Genomic DNA, 17,727 nt, shown 5'->3' with positions numbered 1-17,727 from the left:
GCTATCGAGAGGCTGAGGCAGGAGAATCGCCTGAACCCAGGAGATAGGTTGCAGTGAGCTGAGATCGCACCCCAGGACTCCAGCCTGGGCAACGAGTGAGACCCTCTCTCAAAAAAACAAAAACAAAAACAAATGTGGGCAGGGAAAGCCCTTAAGTGGTCCCTGCCCTTGGGCAGCCCACAGTATTCTGAGAGACATGACTCAAAGGATTACACAAATTCTTGTAAAATGATAAGTGCTTAGTGCTACAAAGGAGATGATCTTGGCACTACAAAGTCTGGCTTAGACAGGGTGGCACCTCTAAGGCCATGACCTAAGAAGGAAGGAGGGGGAGGAACAAACTGGATGCAGTTGTTGGAAAGGTCATTCTAGGCAGAAGGAAGAGCTTGTACAAATGTTGTGTGGTGGGAAGAAATAGGCTGATCTCTAAGAAATAAAAAAGGGAGTCGGTGAGCCTCAAGTGGAACAATATTTTTTTGGGGGGGTGTAATGGTTTTATTGAGCTATAATTCATGTATTATACAGTTTACCCATTTAAAGTATATACTTTAGACTGGGCGCAGTGGCTCACGCCTGTAATCCCAGCACTTTGGAAGGCCGAGGCGGGAGGATCTCTTGAGTCCAGGAGTTCAAGACCAGCCTGGGCAACACAGCAAAACCCAGTCTCTACAAAAAACAAACAACATTAACCAGGCGTGGTAGCGCATGCCTGTGGTCCCAGCTACACAGGAAGCTGAGGCAGGCATGAGCCACCGCACCCGGCCATGCCCGCCTAATTTTTGTATTTTTAGTAGAGACAGGGTTTCGCCATGTTGGCCAGGATGGTCTCGAACTCCTGACCTCAGGTGATCCACCTGCCTCAGCCTCCTAAAGTGCCAGAATTACAGGCGTGAGTCACTGCACCTAGTCTTATGTAAGGGTTTCTGTGTAGACATATGTTTTATTTTTTTTTTTTAAAGGTGGGGTCTCACTATGTTTCCCAGGCTGGTCTCGAACTCCTGGGCTCAAGTGATCCTCCCACCTTGGCCTCCCAAAGTGCTTGGACATATGTTTTCATTTCTCTTGGGTATATACCTAGGAGTTGAATTGCTGGGTTATAAGCCACCTATTTTTTTTTTTTTTTTTTTTTTGACGGAGTCTCGCTCTGTCGCCCAGGCTGGAGTGCAGTGGCCGGATCTCAGCTCACTGCAAGCTCCGCCTCCCGGGTTCATGCCATTCTCCTGCCTCAGCCTCCCGAGTAGCTGGGACTACAGGCGCCCGCCACCACGCCTGGCTAATTTTTTTTTGTATTTTTAGTAGAGACAGGGTTTCATCGTGTTAGCCAGGATGGTCTCGATCTCCTGACCTCGTGATCCGCCTGCCTCGGCCTCCCAAAGTGCTGGGATTACAGGTGTGAGCCACCGCGCCCGGCCTTTTTTTTTTTTTAAAGGGAGTCTCACTATGTCACCCAGGCTGGAGTGCAGTGGTGCAATCTTGGCTCACTGCAACCTCTGCCTCCTAGATTCAAGCAATTCTCCTGTCTCCGCCTCCCGAGTAGCTGGGATTATAGGCACATGCCACCATGCCTAGCTAATTTTTGTATTTTTAGTAGAGAAACAGTTTCACTTTATTGATCAGGCTGGTCTCGTACTCCTGACCTCAAGTGATCCGTCTGCCTCAGCTTCCCAAAGTGCTGGGATTACAGATGTGAGGCACCACGGCCAGCCTCTATTTTTAATTTTTTTAAGCACTGTTATTTTGTTTGTTTGTTTCTTTGCTAGACTGTTCTCCAAAGCAGCAGCACCATTTTACATTTCCACTGGCAGCGTATGAATTCCAGTCCCTCTACATTCTCTCTAATACGTTGTAATTCTAACCATTTCTGTGGGTGTGAAGTGTAATTGTGGTTTTGCTTTGCATTTCTCTAATGACTTGATGTTGAACAGCTTTTTATGCACCTAGTGGCCATTTGTATGTCTTCTTTGGAGAAGTTGCTATTCAGATCTTTTGCCCATTTTACTCTTCTTTTTTTTTTTTAGAGACGGGGGTCTCGCTATGTTGCCCAGGCTGGTCTCCAACTCCTGGGCTCAAACTATCAAGCGATCCTTCTGACTTGGCCTCCCAAAGTGCTGGGATTGCAGGCATAAGCCACTGCACCTGGCCTTTAATTTATTTTAGAGACAGGGTCTTGCACTGTAGCCCAGGCTGGTATCATAGCTCACTGCAACCTCAAACATCTGGGCTCAAGCAGTCCTCCTGCCTCAGCCTCCAGAGTAGCCAGGACTATAGACACATGCTACCATGCCTGGCTAATTTAAATTTTTTTTTTTTCTTTTTTAGAGACAGGGTCTCACTATGTTGCCCAGGCTGGTCTCAAACTCTTGGGCTCAAGCGATCTTCACACCTAGTCCTCTCAAAGTGCTGGGATTACAGTTGTGGGCCACTGCACCCAGCCCCTTCAGTATACTTTAAATCAGGGGTGTCCAATCTTTTGGCTTCCCTGAGCCACATTGGAAGAATAATTGTCTTGGGCCACACATAAAATACACTAACACTAGCTGGGCATAGTGGCACACACCTGTAATCCCAGCATTTTGAGAGGCTGAGGCAGGTGGATCACTGAGGTCAGGAGTTCGAGACCAGCCTGGCCAACATGGTGAAACCCCGTCTCTACTAAAAATACAAAAATTAGCCGGGCATGTGGCAGGCACCTTTAATCCCAGCTACTTGGGAGGCTGAGGAAGGAGAATCACTTGACCTCTGGAGGTAGAGGTTGCAGTGAGCCGAGTTTGCACCACTGCACTCCAGCCTGGGCGACAGAGCAAGACACCGTCTCAAAACAAACAAGCAAACAACACTAAAGATAGCTGATGAGCTAAAAGAAAAAAGATCACACACACAAAAAAAATTCCATAATGTTTTAACAAAGTTTATGAATTTGTGTTGGGCCAAATTCGAAGCCAGCCTGGGCCACAAGCAGCCTGTGGGCTGCAGGGTGGACAAGCTCGCTTTAAATCATCTCGAGATTACTTATAATACCTAATACAATGTAAATGCTATGTAAATAGTCATTATGCTGTATTATTTAGGGAATAATGGGGAAAAATAGTCTGTAAATGGTCTGCCCAGGTGCAATTTTTTTTCTTGAATATTTTAGATCCAAGGTTGGTTGAATCCTGGGTATATGGTACATATATATATATATGCACACACATATATATACACATATATAGAGAAAGATGCTGCTCATCTATAATCTATGTAAAAATATTTTTATATGTTTTTATATGTATTTATATGTATATATAGATGCTGCTCATATCCAAAGTCTTTATTCTCTCCTCCATGTTTTTCTTTTTCTTTTCTTTTTTTTTTTGAGACGGAGTCTCACTCTGTCGCCCAGGCTGGAGTGCAGTGGTGTGATCTCAGCTCACTGCAAGCTCTGCTTCCCGGGTTCACGCCATTCTCCTGCCTCAGACTCCCGAGTTGCTGGAACTACAGGCGCCCGCCACGGTGCCCGGCTAATTTTTTGTATTTTCAGTAGAGACGGGGTTTCACCGCGTTATCCAGGACAGTCTCAATCTCCGGACCTCGTGATCCACCCACCTGGGCCTCCCAAAGTGCTGGGATTACAGGCGTCAGCAACCGCGCCCGGCCTTCTTCTTTTTTTTTTTTAAGACAGTGTCTCACTCTGTTGCCCAGGCTGGAGTGCAGTGGCATGATCTCAGCTCACTGCAGCCTCCGCCTTCCAGGTTCAGGCAATTCTCCTGCCGCAGCTTCCTGAGTAGCTGGAATTACAGACATGTGCTACGACGCCCACCTAATTTTTTTATTTTAGTGGAGACGGGTTTCGCCACGTTGGCCAGGCTGGTCTCGAATTCCTGGCCTCAAATGACTCCCCTGCCTCGGCCTCCCAAAGCACTGGGATTATAGTCGTGAGCCACCACGTCCTGCGCCTTCGTATTTTTCTCTTTTTTTTCTTTTTTTTTTTTGAGACGGAGTCTCGCTCTGTTGCCCAGGCTGGAGTGTAGTGGCCGGATCTCAGCTCACTGTAAGCTCCGCTTCCCGGGTTTATGCCATTCTCCTGCCTCAGTCTCCCGAGTAGCTGGGACTACAGGCACCCGCCACCTCGCCCGGCTAGTTTTTTGTGTTTTTAGTAGAGACGGGGTTTCACCGTGTTAGCCAGGATGGTCTCGATCTCCTGACCTCGTGATCCGCCCGTCTCGGCCTCCCAAAGTGCTGGGATTACAGGCTTGAGCCACCGCGTCCTGCGCCTTCATATTTTTCTTAACCCTTCCTTCCTTCTTTAATGTTTTTCTGTGGAGCACGTTGACCTGAGCTGGGGGTCCACGCTGTCCGGGTTCTGTGTTCATCACATCCCCTGCCCGCACAGGACGTGAGCCTGCACTTCGTGCTCTGGGGCTGCCTGCACGTGTACCAGCGCATGATTGACAAGGCGGAGGACGTGTGCCTGTTTGTAGCGCAGCCTGGGGAGCTGGTGGGGCAGCTGGCGGTGCTCACTGGCGAACCTCTCATCTTCACGCTGCGAGCCCAGCGCGACTGCACCTTCCTGCGGATCTCCAAGTCCGACTTCTACGAGTATGACGGCCTGAGGTTGGAGTGGGGGTGGCACTCGGAGGACCCCCAACCCGTGAGAGTGGCCAGGACCCCATCCCTCAACCTCACTCCTGGAAGAGCAGAAGGGACCCTCCAGATCTGGCCCCCCGGCGCCGGTGTAGGGCAATTTTGAGGCCTTGCTCTTTCATCCCAAGTCTATCCCTGCAGGATCATGCGCGCACAGCCCAGTGTGGTGCTGAGCGCGGCGCACACGGTGGCAGCCAGGATGTCGCCCTTCGTACGCCAGATGGACTTCGCCATCGACTGGACGGCAGTGGAGGCGGGACGCGCGCTGTACAGGTGCAGCTTCCACCACGCTGCTCAGGCCCGGCCTAGGGGTGGGGACTTGGGGGTGGTCAGACCTTGCTGATCTCCACGCCCACTCAGGCAGGGGGACCGCTCCGACTGCACTTACATCGTGCTCAATGGGCGGCTGCGTAGCGTAATCCAGCGAGGCAGTGGCAAGAAGGAGCTGGTGGGCGAGTACGGCCGCGGCGACCTTATCGGCGTGGTGAGCGCGGCCCCCACCCACTGACCTCTGGCCTTTTCCAGGCCAATCCCCACACAACACACACACATCATCCCGGGTAAAGTGGTGAATGCAGCTCCCGACCTCTGATGTCACCCAGTCCGCTCCCCTCCCAGACCTCATTTCGTCGGAAAAGGGGATTCCGCCTGTCGTGTATCCCTGTCCTCTCCCTCTTCTCGGACCTCTAATGGGTAGCGAGCGAGGCTTGCTTCCCTGCACCCCCATTGCAGGGGAGCCCTAGATGGGGCAGTACAGCCCCCTCTCCACCAATCTTCGGCCTCCCCATTCCCCACCCAAGCAGCCTCAATTATGCACACGGCTCCCCAGGTGGAGGCGCTGACCCGGCAGCCGCGAGCCACGACGGTGCACGCGGTGCGAGACACGGAGCTGGCCAAGCTTCCCGAGGGCACCTTGGGTCACATCAAACGCCGGTACCCGCAGGTACGCCCTGTTGTGGGCGGGGCAGAGGGCCGGAGGCCGGACCCCGGGGGGACCGGGCCTAGCGTGTGGGAGGGGCTTCCGGAGGGACGGGGGCCGAGGGAGGTGCCAAGGCGAGAGAGTAAGGGCGGGGCTCTTGGGGGTGGGACTCAGGTAACGGGGACCCAGGAGCCCCGGCAGAGGAGGGAGAGGTGGGACCTGGACAGCTGCTTCCCGGGTCTCACTGAAATGCCGGCCTCCAACGCCCCCAGGTTGTGACCCGTCTTATCCACCTGCTGAGCCAGAAAATTCTAGGAAATTTGCAGCAGCTGCAAGGACCCTTCCCAGGTGAGAGCCGGCCGGCCCGGAGCGTGCTGGGAGATGTAGTCCCGCGTCCAGAGCATGCTGGGAGGGACGCCTTCTTCCTGAGGGATGCTGGGAAATGGAGTTCCGCGAAGAAATCATGCCCCTGCGGGTTTCAAACCCGAAGTAGGACCGAGGTGCAGTGCATGCTGGGGAATGGAGTTCGTGTTCGTGAGCATGCTGGGAAACAGAGTCCTTGACCCCAGGCGTGCTAGTTAATGGGCTGGAAAGTGAATCAGTGGTGCCAGGGATGGAGTCTTAGGCGGCGGAGTCTGCCCGGGAGTCTGGGCTTGCTGGGGAAGTCCATGGCTTGGATGTAGAGAGAAAGGGAGTCCTAGATCAGAATATGATGGCAAGGCCGGTCGTGATGGCTTACGCCTGTAATCTCAGCATTTTGGGAAGCTGAGGCAGGAGGCTTGCTTTAGCCCAGGAGATTGAGTTTGAAACCACTCTGGACAACACAGTAGGACCACCCGTCTCTACAGAAATTTCTTTTCTTTTTTTTATTTCTTTTTCTTTTTCTTTTTTTTTTTTTTTTTTTTTTTTTTTTTTTTTTTTTTTTGAGATGGCGTCTCGCTCTGTCGCCCAGGCTGGAGTGCAGTGGCACGATCTCCGCTCACTGCAAGCTCCGCCTCCAGGGTTCACGCCATTCTCCTGCCTCAGCCTCCCTAGTAGCTGGGACTACAGGCGCCCGCCGCCACGCCCGGCTAAATTTTTGCGTTTTTAGTAGAGACGGGGTTTTACCGTGTTAGCCAGGATGGTCTGGATCTCCTGACCTTGTGATCCGCCCGCCTCGGCCTCCCATAGTGCTAGGATTACAGGTGTGAGCCACCATACCCGGCCGAAAATTTTCAAACGTTAGCTGGGCGTGGTGATACATGCCTGTAGTCTCAGCCACTCGGGAGGCTGAGGCGGGAGGATTGATTGCTTGAGCCCGGAGGTTGAGGCTGCAGTGAGCTGTGATCGTGCCACTGTACTCCAGCCTGGACGACAGAGCTAGAGCCTGTTTCAGAAAACATAAAACAGCAAACAAACAAAACTTCCCATACCATGATGGAAAATAGTCTGTGGATTGTTGTTTAGGACTCTGGGCACCTTGCCTTCTGAAGTTACAGCATGCTGGGAGATGTAGCCCGTGTCTCAGCCTGTGATTTCAATGAGCTAGAACAGAATGGGGCGTGCAATGGGGTTGGAGGCCTGCTGAAATGTGGGCCTGAGTTTCTACATTGTGGCAGCCAGATTCTGGGCCAGCCCAGCAACCTAGATACCCCTTTTCCCTCCAGGGGCTCTACCCAATTGGCCTTGACCCCTAGATCCCCCGAGGCAGGGGCAGGGCAGTAGTGGCAGAAAAGACATCTTTAAGAAATTAGAGGCCTGGCTCACGCCTGTAATCTCAGCACTTTGGGAGGCCGAGGCAGATGAATCACTTGAGGTCAGGGGTTCGAGACCAGCCTGGCCAACATGGTGAAACTCATCTCTACTAAACGTACAAAAATTAGTTGGGCGTGGTGGAAGGCTGAGGCAGGAGAAGCACTTGAACCCGGGATGCGGAGGTTGCAGTGAGCGGAGCCTGTGCCATTGCACTCCAGCCTGGGCAACAAGAGTGAAACTCCATCTCAAAAAAAAAAAACAAAGAAAAGAAAAAGAAGGAAAGAAATTACAGATAAAGAATACAATATTGGCTGGGCACAGTGGCTAATGCCTGTAATCCCAGCACTTTGGGAGGCCGAGGCGGGCAGATCATGAGGTCAGGAGATCGAGACCATCCTGGCTAACACGGTGAAACCCCGTCTGTACTAAAAATACAAAATAATTAGCTGGGCGTGGTGGCGGGCGCCTGTAGTCCCAGCTACATGGGAGGCAGAGGCAGGAGAATGGTGTGAACCCAGGAGGCGGAGCTTGCAGTGAGCCAAGATCGCGCCACTGCACTCCAGCCTGGGCGACAAATCGAGACTCTGTCTCAAAAACAAAACAAAACAAAACAATATCTAGAAGACAAAAGAGGGTCATGATGGTGTGTGGCTGACGGAGGGAGGGAGGGAGGAAGAAAGAGCCTTTTCTAAAGACAGTGAGCTGAGACGACAAATGAGATGGGGCCAGACATGAAAGAGAAACCAGGGATGCTGCACAGGGCGGCTGGTGGTTTCGAAGCACTGAGAGGAGGAAAGTGATCAAGAGGAGAGGTGGCAGGAGTTGGGGGGTAAGTCACATAGGGGCTAGGGGCTGTGGACAGGCATTTGAGCTTATTTAGATTGTTACATGGGAAGAAGGATTCCACCAGTCAGGAGAAAACGAGAGGTCTAGGCAAGATATGGGAGTTGACAGCTTGGTCTAGGCTGTTAGTGGAGAAGCTGGGAAGCAACAGATGGGTCGAAAGTAGCTTTACTTCCTTTTCTTTTCTTGTCTTTGTCATTTCTTTTCCTTTTTTTAAGACAGAGTTTCGCTCTGTAGCCCAGGCTGGAGTGCAGTGGCATGATCTTGACTCACTGCAACCTCTGCCTCCTGGGTTCAAGTGATTCTGCTGCCTCAGCCTCCCAAGTAGCTGGGATTACAGGGATATGCCACCACGCCTGGCTAATTTTTTTTTTTTTTTTTTTTTGAGACGGAGTCTCGCTCTGTCACCCAGGCTGGAGTGCTGTGGCCGGATCTCAGCTCACTGCAAGCTCCGCCTCCCGGGTTCACGCCATTCTCCTGCCTCAGCCTCCTGAGTAGCTGGGACTACAGGTGCCCGCCACCTCACCCGGCTAGTTTTTTGTATTTTTTAGTAGAGACAGGGTTTCACCGTGTTAGCCAGGATGGTCTCGATCTCCTGACCTCGTGATCCGCCCGTCTCGGCCTCCCAAAGTGCTGGGATTACAGGCTTGAGCCACCGCGCCCGGCCAATTGTTTTATATTTTTAGTAGAGTAGTGTTTCTCCATGTTGACCAGGCTAAAAGTAGCTTTATTTCTGCCTCGTTTTGTGTTCAGGTCCCCCATTAGACAGAGGAACCAAGACCAGAATGGGGCAGGGACACTGGCCAATTGATCTCCCAAGCACAGTGAATCTGAATGGTTGTAGAGTTGTGTAATGGATCCCACTGAGGTGATCAGGGCCCAAAGTGGAGGGTGGATGGCCAGGTTTTAACAAAAGAGGGGATCGTAGTTAAGGCTGGGGGTCTAGGACCAGACCCATGGTTTTCAGTATGGTAGAGTCAAGACTGGGCAGCTGGAGGCTGCAGTCTGGGAGCAGAGGAGCAGGAACTTCAGATGAGGAGGAAGAGGAAGAAGAGGAGGAGGAGGAGGGTTCAGCTCTCTAGACACAGGTTTGCACCACAAATCTCATCCACTGGGTTCTCAGCAGGCTCTGGGCTGGGTGTGCCCCCACACTCGGAACTCACCAACCCAGCCAGCAACCTGGCAACGGTGGCAGTCCTGCCCGTGTGTGCTGAGGTCCCCATGGTGGCCTTCACGCTGGAGCTGCAGCATGCCCTGCAGGCCATTGGTCAGTGGGGTGAGGGTCATGGGTGGGGGCTGGCCGTGGGTGGGACATTAGTGAGTGAAAGATGTTCGGGTAGGTCATTTGGGGGGTGGAGGGGAACAGGGCCACCGGGTTGGGGTAATGGATATTCTTTTCTGAGTGAGGCCCCAGCCCTGTGGACCATGGTTCCCAGCCTCCCTTCCCCACCTACCCCTAGGTCCGACGCTACTGCTTAACAGTGACATCATCCGGGCACGCCTGGGGGCCTCCGCACTGGATAGGTGTGTGTTGCAGAAGGGAGTGGGTAGGGTGATGGGTGGGCTTGGAGCCTCAAATTCTTTCAGACCTGAGTTCAAGTTCTCGGCTTCCAACCACGGAGCATGCGTCCTACCCGTAGGTCAACGGGGAGTTTCGCAGTGGTGTGAATCTGCACGGACTTCCATGGTGGGGTTTTGGGTGTCTAAGTTTCTCCCAGCAACGGAGCTCTGTGGTCTCGGGGAGCACACTGAACCCAGGCCAGCCTCAGGATGACGCTGCCCTCATCCTACCCTAGCATTCAAGAGTTCCGGCTGTCAGGGTGGCTGGCCCAGCAGGAGGATGCACACCGTATCGTACTTTACCAGACGGACGCCTCGCTGACGCCCTGGACCGTGCGCTGCCTGCGACAGGCCGACTGCATCCTCATCGTGGGCCTGGGGGACCAGGAGCCCACCCTCGGCCAGGTTGGAAGGCTGTGCCCCCTGATTTCACCCACCTTGGGCCCCGTCCTTTGCCCTTCCGTGCCTGCACCAGGCCACGTGCACCCTCGCCGTGGGGGTAGGCGATCAGGGACCCAGGTGTGGCCAGGTGGTAGTGGGGCGGCTGGTGACCTCTGCCGTCCATCTTCCGCAGCTGGAGCAAATGCTGGAGAACACGGCAGTGCGCGCCCTTAAGCAGCTCGTCCTGCTCCACCGAGAGGAGGGCGCGGGCCCCACACGCACTGTGGAGTGGCTCAACATGCGCAGCTGGTGCTCGGGGCACCTGCACCTGCGCTGTCCGCGCCGCCTGTTCTCGCGCCGCAGCCCTGCCAAGCTGGTGAGGAGCGGGCCGGCCCCCACCTTCCAGGGGCGTGGCTACCGGGCGTGGCCTGGGAGATTGGGGCGGGACCTGGGAGAGTTGAGGACGGGCTCGAAGGTCAGAGTGCCCCTGGGGGATCCGCCGGACCCCGCCCTCATGCTCCTCGGTCGCGGCTATCTCCCCCATCCCAGCATGAGCTCTACGAGAAGGTTTTCTCCAGGCGTGCGGACCGGCACAGCGACTTCTCCCGCTTGGCGAGGGTGCTCACAGGGAACACCATTGCCCTTGTGCTGGGCGGGGGCGGGGCCAGGTGAGGGGCGGGGCTTGCTCTCTGGGGGCGGGGCCTGGAAATCCGGGGGTGGAGCTTCCTTCCTGGGAAAAACCGTGGGGGCGGGGCTTGCTCCTGGAGGCGGGGCCTGGGTGTCCGAGGGTGGAGCTTCTTCCCAGTGAGAGACCTCATGGGTAGGGGCGGGTCCTTTGTTCCTTAGCAGTGTGGAAGGTGGGAGGAGGTGGGGGCAGGGGAGTTCCTGCTGCTGGGGCCTAGCGGATCACTGGGGCCCACTTTCCCGGCAGGGGCTGCTCGCACATCGGAGTGCTAAAGGCATTAGAGGAGGCGGGGGTCCCCGTGGACCTAGTGGGCGGCACGTCCATTGGCTCTTTCATCGGAGCGTTGTACGCGGAGGAGCGCAGCGCCAGCCGCACGAAGCAGCGCGCCCGGGAGTGGGCCAAGGTGTGGCGTTGGGAGGAGGGGTTGCTGCACCCCAGGAGTGCCATAAAACCCGCGGCTCCACCCTAATCTGATCCCATGGAGGAGACTCCGGGGTCAGGGTTACCCTTCCTGATTCAAACTGTAAACCCCAGCTGTCCGGACTTTTATAGATATGCTTCTAGAACTCTGGGTAACCATTTTGGGACCTCCTGTTTACTGACCCTAACCCATAACCCCCAACTAGAGCACCCAGGGCCCTTGGTGACCGCTTTGTGAACGGCCTTGGGTGACCACATCCTCCCTAAATGCTCCTTTTGTTGTTGTTGTTGAGACTGAGTCTCGCTCTGTCGCCCAGGCTGGAGTGCAGTGGCGCGATCTTGGCTCACTGCAACCTCCACCTCCCAGATTGGAGTGATTTATCCGCCTCAGCCTCCTGAGTAGCTGGAATTACAGGCGCGCCCCACCAGCCCGGCAAATTTTTTTGTATTTTAGTAGAGATGGGGTTTCACCATGATGGTTAGGCTGCTTTCGAACTCCTGGCCTCAAGTAATCTGCCCACCTTGGCCTCCAAAGTGCTGGGATTACCAGCGTGAGCCACTGCACCTGGCCCCTAAGTGCTCCTTGCTCACCCCCTATTGGTGAACCTTATCTGTGACCCCACGTGACTCCTATTTGACCCTGTCTGGCGCCCTTGTCCCTAGAGCATGACTTCAGTGCTGGAACCTGTGTTGGACCTCACGTACCCAGTTACCTCCATGTTCACTGGGTCTGCCTTTAACCGCAGCATCCACCGGGTCTTCCAGGATAAACAGATTGAGGTAGGCCCACCCCGTCCCCTGCCCTGCCTGCCCCTCCTCGAAGGAGTCCCCTGCTCCTCCCCCACCTTGATCCCTGTCCCCGCAGGACCTGTGGCTGCCTTACTTCAACGTGACCACAGATATCACCGCCTCAGCCATGCGAGTCCACAAAGATGGTGGGTGTCCCCGCCCAGCCTGCAGCAACCGCTGACACCACGTGGGGTTGGGGGGAATGCTTCCGGGAGGGCCGCTGAACATCTGGGACGTTGTTAACACGAGTGACCGTCCACCCTGGCCCGATCGCCGACCACTAACCGCCACCCACTAATGCCCCGGAGACCCCAGGTACGTCCGTCCTCGGCGGAGGGGAGCAGGGAGACTCGTCGGGCGCCTTACCCCCGTCACGCCATCCCCACAGGCTGTGTGTGGCGTTACATCCGGGCCAGCGCCTCCTACTGCCCCTACCTGCCCCCACTGTGCGACCCCAAGGACGGGCACCTGCTGGTGGATGGGTGCTACGTTAACAACGTCCCAGGTCAGCAAGCCCGCCGGGCTGGCCGGGCCTCCGGAGTGTCTGAGCGTGTCTGTGCGTGTCTGTGTCTGTGTGTCCCACCGCGCAGGCTCCCTTTGGCGGTATGTGCGTGCCAGCATGACGCTATCGGGCTACCTGCCGCCGCTGTGCGACCCCAAGGACGGGCACCTACTCATGGATGGCGGCTACATCAACAACCTGCCAGGCAAGTGGCTGCCCGCACCACCCACACACGCAAGCACCTCCCGCACCACACGCACACACGCACGGGCACACAGACAGGCTCAACGACGGGACACATGCCGAAGCCACCCGTGCAGGGGTGCAGACACACACACACGCATACAGTCACGTGCACAAGATGATACATGGAGGTGCCTGTGGACAGCGACATGTGCAGTTGAAATCTACATCCTGGGCCGGGCGCGGTGGCTCAAGCCTGTAATCCCAGCACTTTGGGAGGCCGAGACGGGTGGATCACGAGGTCAGGAGATCGAGACCATCCTGGTGAACATGGTGAAACCCCGTCTCTACTAAAAAATACAAAAAACTAGCCGGGCGAGGTGGCGGCGCCTGTAGTCCCAGCTACTCGGGAGGCTGAGTCAGGAGAATGGCGTGAACCCGGGAGGCGGAGCTTGCAGTGAGCTGAGATCCGGCCACTGCAACTCCAGCCCGGGAGACAGAGCGAGACTCCGTCTCAAAAAAAAAAAAAAAAAAAAAAAAAAATCTACATCCTGGCCGGATGCGGTGGCTCAGCCTGGAATCCCAGCACTTTGGGAGGCCTGAGGCAGGCATATTACCTGAGGTCAGGAGTTTGAGATCTGCCTGGCCAACATAGTGAAACCCCGTCTCTACTAAAAATACAAAAAATTAACTGGACATGGTGGTGGGCACCTGTAATCCCAGCTACTTAGGAGGCTGAGGCAGGAGAATCACTTGAACCCAAGATGCAGAGGTTGCAGTGAGCCAAGGTTGTGCCATTGCACTCCAGCCTGGGTGACAAGACTGAAACTCCAACTCAAAGAAAAAAAAAAGAAATCTACATCTACCTCCTGGCGTGCTGTTATGCACAAGTGGATGTACGTACAAGAGGGACAAGTGCCCATGTCCACACGCACATCAGGGGACATGCAGGTGGAATGCAACATTCATATGTGTGCACACTGGCTACACACACACATGCTTTCTCTCGGGCAGGTAGAGCTCACACACATGTGTACACACAGGTACATGTGCACAGATGAACACGTGTGTCAGTGAAATAGGGCATTTGCCTATGTATACCAGTCTGTCCCACTTGTCCTTCATGTTCCCTCAAACATGCAGGGATGTGCACACACATAGATAGGATGCGGCACCTCTGACCAAGTTAAGCCATGCCTGCCACCTTTATGGGTGCAGGTGAGAGGTGGGCAGGTACACAACTTAAAATTTCACACCCCAGAAGTGTGCATACACGAATAGACATGTACGCTAGCTGCACACATACTCACAATCTTATAGGACGGGATGGGCAAACTATGGCCCACAGGCTGAATCCTGCCCTCTGTTTGACTGTATAAATAAAGCTTTATTGAGCTGGGCACAGTGGCTCAGGCCTGTAATCCCCCGCACTTTGGGAGGCTGAGGCGGGTGGATCACTTGAGGCCAGGGGTTCAAGGCCAGCCTGGCCGACATGGTGAAAACCCGGTTTCTACTAAAAATACAAAAATTAGCCGAGTGTAGTGGCATGTGCCTCTAATCCCAGCTACTCGGGAGGCTGAGGCAAGAGAGTTGCTTGAACCCAGGAGTTGGAGGTTGCACTGAGCCCAGATCATACACTGCACTCCAGCCTGGGCGACAGAGTGAGACTCTCTCAAAAAATAAAACAAAACCTCCCCACACCTGACCCCACTCTTCAACTTCAGTTGCAGCATTTCTATTCCCTGTACATGACAGCATGTTGTTTTCATGTGTGGGTTTTTTTTTTTTTTTTTTTTTTTTTTTTTTTTGCGTGATCATTTGTATATGGCGTCTGTGGGACTGGGTTGAACATCTGTGCCCCCTGCCCCTGAGAGGAGCAGCCCGCTGACCCCTCTGACCCCACAGCGGACATCGCCCGCAGCATGGGTGCCAAAACGGTCATCGCCATCGATGTGGGGAGCCAGGACGAGACAGACCTCAGCACCTACGGGGACAGCCTGTCTGGCTGGTGGCTGCTGTGGAAGCGTCTGAATCCCTGGGCGGACAAGGTGAAGGTTCCAGACATGGCTGAAATCCAGTCCCGCCTGGCCTACGTGTCCTGCGTGCGGCAGCTAGAGGTTGTCAAGTCCAGCTCCTACTGCGAGTACCTGCGCCCGCCCATCGACTGCTTCAAGACCATGGACTTCGGGAAGTTCGACCAGATCTATGTGAGTGGGCAGGAGTGGCATGGCGCCTGCATAGGTGGTCCACCAAAGCTTTGCTACTTAAAGCTCAGAGCAGTGTGAGGGGGAGGAATCCAGGAGGGGGAGGAATCCGGGAGAAATCCAGGAATCCTATCTGGAATCTGGAAAACAGATCAGTGATCAATTAGTGATGTCTGCAGGGGATGTGGTGGGGGTGTGGCTGTGCATGTGCTGTGTATGAACTTTCTCTTTATGGGCCAACTGCCCCCCCGGAATCACTGTATAGTGATTTCTAATGCCATTTCTGCATTGGCGGGAATGAGAATAGTGATGAAGTAGTAATGCCTGCCACAGGTCCAGGAGAGGGATGTAGCAGTGTGTGTGTTATGTGCCACTGACCCTGAAAAATGTGCCATAGCCCAAGCCAATTGAAACTGATCAGGGGCCAGACATGGTGTCTCATGCCTGTAATCCCAGCACCTTGGGAAGCTGAGGTGGGAGGATTGCTTGAAGCCAGGAGTTCAAGACCAACCTGGGCAACATAGCAAAACTCCATCTCTACAAAGATTAAAAATAAAAAATTAGCTGGATGTGGTTGTGCACGCCTGTCACCCCAGCTACTCGGGGGACTAAAGTGGGAGGATCACTTGAGCCCAGGAGTTCGAAGCTGCAGTGAGCTATGATTGTATCACTGCACTCCAGCCTGGGAGACAGAGCAAAACTCCGTCTCTAAGAAAAAGAAAGGGCCAGGCACAGTGGCTCATGCATGTAATCCCAGCATTTTGGGAGGCCGAGGTGGGCAGATCACTTGAAGTCGGGAGTTCAAGACCAGCCTGGTCAACAAGGTGAAACCTCGTCTCTACTAAATATACAAAAAGTAGCCGGGTGTGGTGGCGCATACCTATAGTCCCAGCTGCTTGAGAGGCTGCAGCAGGAGAAATCGCTTGAACCTGGGAGGCAGTGGTTGCAGTGAGCCAAGATTGTGCCACTGCACTCCAGCCTGGGTGACAGAGTGAGACTCTGTCTCAAAAAATAATATTAATTAAAAAAATTAAAGATAAAAATAATTTTTAAAAATTTTAAAAAAGAAAAATTGATCAGTAGCTGCAGCCCAGAAGCCCTGAGTCTGAGAAGAAATATGTGATATCCCTTGGGGGCTCACTGGGATGCCATGCCATGAGAAATTCAAGATGTTTGCTGTGGGCTTGGGAGATGGCAATATCCACAGATGTACTGCCTGTTTGCAGACTTCAAAATAAGCTCACATATCACCAGTTTGTGTTATTTGCTACCCAACACCCTGCATGGGGCTGAGTGGGAAAGAACATGGAGAGATTGATTGGTAATGTCTGTCAAGCACAGGACAGGGGATATGTGGGGGAGTGTGCTATGTGCAGCTGACTCTGAAATAGGTTGAGTCTCAAATGCCAACTCCCCCAGAGCATCAGGCTTTTAAGGGGCCAGAAAAGGGGCAGACAGAGTGGGGACAAGCAAAACGGAGTTGCAGACATGGACCCAGCCCCTCACTTCCCGCAGGATGTGGGCTACCAGTACGGGAAGGCAGTGTTTGGAGGCTGGAGCCGTGGCAACGTCATTGAGAAAATGCTCACAGACCGGCGGTCTGCAGACCTTAATGAGAGCCGCCGTGCAGACGTAAGCCTGTGATGCCCCCGGGGCCACTCTGACTCCAGTGATTCCAGAACCCAAGCCCCCTTAAAGTCTCCCCCAAACCTCAGATGACCCCATATATCCCTGGGTTTTGCTGAGCTCTCAGACCTCCGCTGACTTCAGAGAGTTCCCACCCTAGGATCTCCTCTGAGCCCCCAGTGGACCACTAGGCCCCCCAGGGGCCCCAAGACTCTGTGGGCCCCCCCAAGAGCCTCACCATTGTCACCCCACAGGTGCTTGCCTTCCCAAGCTCTGGCTTCACAGACTTGGCAGAGATCGTGTCCCGGATTGAGCCCCCCACAAGCTATGTCTCCGATGGCTGTGCTGACGGTGAGGGGCCTAGGGGACCCCCAAGAGGGAGGGGAGTGGCTGGAGATGACAGGCCAGCCCTGATCCCCTCACCCATGCCCTGCTTTCCGACTCCAGGAGAGGAGTCAGATTGTCTGACAGAGTATGAGGAGGACGCCGGACCCGACTGCTCGAGGGATGAAGGGGGGTCCCCGGAGGGCGCAAGCCCCAGCACTGCCTCTGAGATGGTGAGAGTGGGGAGCCCAGGGTCCCCTCACATCCCCCAGAGAGTCATGAGTACAGTTGGAGGGGTGTATTTGAGATGCTGGGTGCTGGCTGACATGTGCGCAGTGACATATCAGTGTCCCGTGCTGGGTGACGTGTATGTGACCTGTCCCTGCAGGAGGAGGAGAAGTCGATTCTCCGGCACCGACACTGTCTGCCCCAGGAGCCGCCCGGCTCAACCACAGATGCCTGAGGACCTCGCCAGGGGTCACCCCTTTCCCCCCGCCCCTGGACTGGGCTGGGGATGGCCCTGTGGGGGTAGCTCACTCCCCCTCCTGCTGCTATGCCTTGACCCCCGGGGCTCACACACTGGACCGACCTGCCCTGAGCGGGGATGCCGTGTTGCACTGATGACTTGACCAGTCCCCTCCCCCAATAAACTCACCTCTTGGAAATGACCTCCTGTCGTCTTTAGGTTGGGGAGCCACCTTCTGTGCTCAGGGTGGCTGGGGCTGGGGTCTGACACCACCTGGTGCTTGCCCCCCACAGGAAGTGCCTTTCTAGAATCCACACGGGGCCCCACTAGGTTCTTGTCCCCACTCTGCCCCTTCTCTGGCTCTCAGAAGCCAGTGCTGACTCCAGACCACAGGGCCAAACATTCCATGCCACCCTCCCCAGCTCACAGGTGTTCTTGGAGGCCCGATGTGGCATCCCTCAATTTCTT

General features: G+C 54.7%; 1 protein-coding gene across 6 annotated transcripts in view; it reads left to right on the top strand.

Annotated features, from left to right (window-relative positions):
- PNPLA6 (patatin like phospholipase domain containing 6) overlaps positions 1-17,458 on the top strand; it is a 29,006-nt gene extending 11,548 nt beyond the window's left edge. For 3 of the 6 annotated variants that reach the window (XM_050770044.1, XM_050770043.1, XM_050770040.1), the window contains 19 exons: positions 4,373-4,578; positions 4,765-4,896; positions 4,984-5,107; positions 5,453-5,566; positions 5,815-5,890; positions 9,243-9,386; positions 9,580-9,643; positions 9,916-10,084; positions 10,254-10,436; positions 10,610-10,728; positions 10,992-11,148; positions 11,829-11,945; positions 12,031-12,100; positions 12,545-12,654; positions 14,538-14,846; positions 16,359-16,475; positions 16,724-16,820; positions 16,917-17,026; positions 17,182-17,458. In XM_050770044.1, the coding sequence (XP_050626001.1) occupies positions 4,373-4,578; positions 4,765-4,896; positions 4,984-5,107; positions 5,453-5,566; positions 5,815-5,890; positions 9,243-9,386; positions 9,580-9,643; positions 9,916-10,084; positions 10,254-10,436; positions 10,610-10,728; positions 10,992-11,148; positions 11,829-11,945; positions 12,031-12,100; positions 12,545-12,654; positions 14,538-14,846; positions 16,359-16,475; positions 16,724-16,820; positions 16,917-17,026; positions 17,182-17,256 (2,493 nt within the window). In that variant the 3' untranslated portion in view covers positions 17,257-17,458. Of the gene's footprint in view, positions 1-4,372; positions 4,579-4,764; positions 4,897-4,983; positions 5,108-5,452; positions 5,567-5,814; positions 5,891-9,242; positions 9,387-9,579; positions 9,644-9,915; positions 10,085-10,253; positions 10,437-10,609; positions 10,729-10,991; positions 11,149-11,828; positions 11,946-12,030; positions 12,101-12,342; positions 12,460-12,544; positions 12,655-14,537; positions 14,847-16,358; positions 16,476-16,723; positions 16,821-16,916; positions 17,027-17,181 lie in introns of all 6 variants that reach the window. The other 3 variants (XM_050770045.1, XM_050770042.1, XM_050770041.1) reach the window with 2 other exon arrangements.
- The last annotated feature ends 269 nt before the right edge of the window (positions 17,459-17,727 follow it).

Source organism: Macaca thibetana, chromosome 19 (assembly GCF_024542745.1).
Source record: "Macaca thibetana thibetana isolate TM-01 chromosome 19, ASM2454274v1, whole genome shotgun sequence".
NCBI lineage: Eukaryota > Metazoa > Chordata > Mammalia > Primates > Cercopithecidae > Macaca > Macaca thibetana.
The sequence above is the reverse complement of the archived record's forward strand: the minus strand, read 5'-3'. Positions and strand labels throughout refer to the sequence as shown.